Here is a 3,510-nt window from a genome sequence, read left to right as displayed (position 1 = left end):
CCCTGTGATACTTCATCAAACAAGAATAAAGATTTCACAAGAATACTCTGAGTTCATAATGTAACAACATCTCTACAAATAGCTACTACCTCGGCTATGATTTTCTCCTAGATGCTATTCAATATTGAAAGTAGTGCACAATCTTTCATATTGAATACACATTTGGAGCAATATGGCAGTCTTTTCTTGGTAGCAATCACGACTTCTGCAACGGCCAAGTGTATCAAACTCTCAAGTCATCATTGCTACGGGTTATTTCCACGTCACATATCATCAGAGGCACAAATCTGCATGTTCGGAATATAAAATTCCCGCTAATCTGTCGTAGGTCATGAGACATGGGATTCATTTGGATCGTCAATTCTGGTGCACAACTGAAGAGTTCCAATCAATGAGCAATATGACAAAAATAACCAATGCGACAAAGACTTCACTGAGCAATTAGACAAGGAATACCAATACGACAATGACGTCGCGGCCAAATAAAATGAAAACCAATACGACAAAGATTTGACGGTCTAATAAAATAGCGTGGGCAAGGACCAATGAGAGAAAAGCGGGACCGAGTAAAACCACCCCCTCTGGTCGTCCATTCGCGGCTGTCTCCATCACATAGTCACCTCGACGGTCACGCTGCTTTGGTTGAAAGGCCCCCATGCGCTGCTCGATTTCTTCCAGCTTCAGGCGCATGCGTTCCAAGCAACTGAATAAGCGTGATATGTCGGCTGATGTCTCATTTTTCGCTGAATCTGCATTATAAGGTGTTTGGCTGGTAGCACTGATCATGATAGCATAGCCTTATCATGAAGGATTCCACTTCTAGGACTGCGCGCACTGCTTCTTCTATGTTCTTCAGGTTCCTTTGTTTCACCAACAGAACCAGTTCAGGTCAGTCCAAAGTGCTGAGAAATTTATCCAGTCCAATGTCATCTTTGGCGTCATCAGACAGCGTCCGGTACGCCTTTTCTACCGGACGTCGAATATCACGACCGATGTCTGACCAAGATTCCTGCGCACGCTTTTTTCGGTTTTCCAACTCAGCACGATAGACGGCTGCGTTGCTCAGGGGATCCAATCGTTCTTTCAAAGAAGTCACGTAACTTCGGTATGAAGACCAGGTGGGAGATGGCAACTGGCGGAATGTGCTTCTCGCCTTTTGGCTCAACGAAAGTGGTAGCCATTTCAATTTTTCTGCCTCACTCCAACAGTTCACAGCGGCGGCGATCTCGAAGTATTCTAATCATTCATCCTAATCGCTTGAACCGTCGTACTGCTCTGGGATAGCTATCATCCTGTGACGAACCCCAGTCTCCAATATTTCGCCAGCTTCTTCCTTCCTGGGTTTACTCATCCTCATCGCCAATGTAACGTTAATGCCTTTTACCAACAAACCAATCTTTTTATTAAACGAAGCAACGTTTTTATTCAAATTCAGTTAGCAATAATTATATAAAATGATAACACACACGCAATGGGATACACACGGCAATACTAAACTCGCTAACATGTCGACGGTAACGCCACTTTATGCAAAATTAGATCTCCTACTCTAGATTACTGATGTTTAGGTTGTCGACATCGTAATACCATAACAAGAATACAATAGCATACCAGATGGAGAGATTCTCCTTTGAGCCATGGGATTTGGACTCTGAAACATGGGAATAATACATATCTCATTATGAGCAAGTGTGTTATGTGCAATGTCTCAGGAATGACGATAATGAACGAACGCGAGGAGACGTAGACTATTACTTGCTTACGTCAGAGCTAAGTACTCCATGACCGTGCGGAAATATGTGTTCCCGAAAGAAACACGTGAATGTGCATATGGAGAAATCAATGATATTTTCGAACTGTTGTACCAACCAAAGGTAACCGTTTTCACAGTTCGAATGGAATTTGGCAAAATTATCTGTCAATATGGTGAGACCATTACTGAATGCATCAGCCACTTGAAAGAAGCGGGTGCGAAATGTAATTTCGGGGTAGACCCTGAGTATACATCAAAGACATGCCGCTTCACACTTTGATTAATTTTAAATTTTGCGTAGAACTCTGATTGGTTTTAAATTTTATTGGTTTACAAGGCGGCTAAATTTCATTAGTTGTTGTTGCGATGAATTTTACTCGCTGTTGGGAATCTAAATTTTACTAGTTGTCATTTTCATGCATTCTATTTGTTAAATTTTGGTTTCTTTTTAATGGTCACTTTTTTATTCTAAGCTTTACTGTTTATCTTCTATATGTATATTAGTAGTAGCTAAATTACACATTTAAAAGCTGACTAGCAATTTAAAATTATAAGGTTATTAACAAATTTGCTTGTATTTTCATTTTTGTGTATAATTATATTCATAGAACTGCTGATCAGATCTAAGAAATTCGCTTTACTTTAATTTAAACTGACTTGGTTTATTGCGTGTATACTATTGAGCATTTTAAAGACCTTGTTCAAAAGTTTGCTTTCTGTTAATTTGTTTCTTAATTTGAAGTTAAATATAAGTTTAAATTAAAGTATATATTGAATTTAGAAGTTATGGATGCTATTAGTAAGAAAAATCAGGTGGATTCAACATTTCACTGAATTTCATTAAATAATTAATTGTAATTAATTTTACCACATAAATATCAAAATTTGACAAATAACACGTATTACAATGACAACCAGTAAAAATTTAGGTTTGCGACAACGAATAAAGCTCATCGCAATAACAACTAATGAAATTTAGCCGGCAGAAAACCAATGAAATTTAAGGCCAATCAAATGTCGAGCGGCATGCCTTTGAAGTACACTCGGGTAGTAGACCGCCTCTTTGATCTAGCGATGGTCATTTGGCGTGTTCGTCCATCGTCTGACTGTTCTATGAAAATCTTTCTTGTTACCAATCAAAGAATTTTATTTTCAACTTCAGAAAGTTTTGACTTCTTTTATCAGTGTTATTGTTTAAAGTCGTATATTTTATTTAAATAAAAAATTAAAAATCTGCAATATTATTTACAAGTCAAAAAAAATTTATTTTTATATATTTCGTGTAAATTGTAAACTTTCTATTTCAACATCTGAACAAAACCGAGTAGTGCGTTAGTGAACACTTAAATTGCCATCTATTTTCATTTCCATTTGCAACCTTTCAATGTATATATTTTAATGACAATGAAATATTTAAACATTCCGCATCAAAAGCAGTGCCTATGATGTAGCTGATCTGTTTGATGATGCATTTCAAATTACATTTGAACTTGGATATAAGTGAGCATGGAATTTCGAAAGAATTTCCATGCACTTATCCATTATTTTACCGTTTAATTAAATACAGGGAATTTTTTTCGGCCAAAATTTTATGCACTTAATGAAGTTCGACTGTATTTTATATGAAATGCATGAAATGAAAACAGGATTTTTCATAAAAACAGCAAAACTCATCGACATGTATAAAAATACATATATTGATGTTTTGTAACAAAAGAAACTTTGTAAATATTAAAGTGAAATTCTTGGATTGGAAA

At 36.6% G+C, this 3,510-nt stretch overlaps 1 protein-coding gene across 1 annotated transcript; it reads right to left on the bottom strand.

Annotated features, from left to right (window-relative positions):
* Positions 1-970: 970 nt before the first annotated feature.
* On the bottom strand, positions 971-1,783 carry Tsp_11848 (deoxyribonuclease II superfamily; the record flags this gene model as incomplete). Its single annotated transcript, XM_003372907.1, has 3 exons — positions 1,764-1,783; positions 1,588-1,651; positions 971-1,225 (listed from the first exon to the last, which is right to left on the bottom strand). Coding segments are annotated over exons 1-3 (339 nt in total), but the record flags the coding sequence as incomplete, so codon positions are not given.
* Between the last annotated feature and the right edge of the window lie 1,727 nt (positions 1,784-3,510).

Source organism: Trichinella spiralis (genome assembly GCF_000181795.1).
Source record: "Trichinella spiralis strain ISS 195 chromosome Unknown Scfld7, whole genome shotgun sequence".
Taxonomy (NCBI): domain Eukaryota; kingdom Metazoa; phylum Nematoda; class Enoplea; order Trichinellida; family Trichinellidae; genus Trichinella; species Trichinella spiralis.
This window is presented reverse-complemented; position numbering and strand designations above follow the sequence as displayed.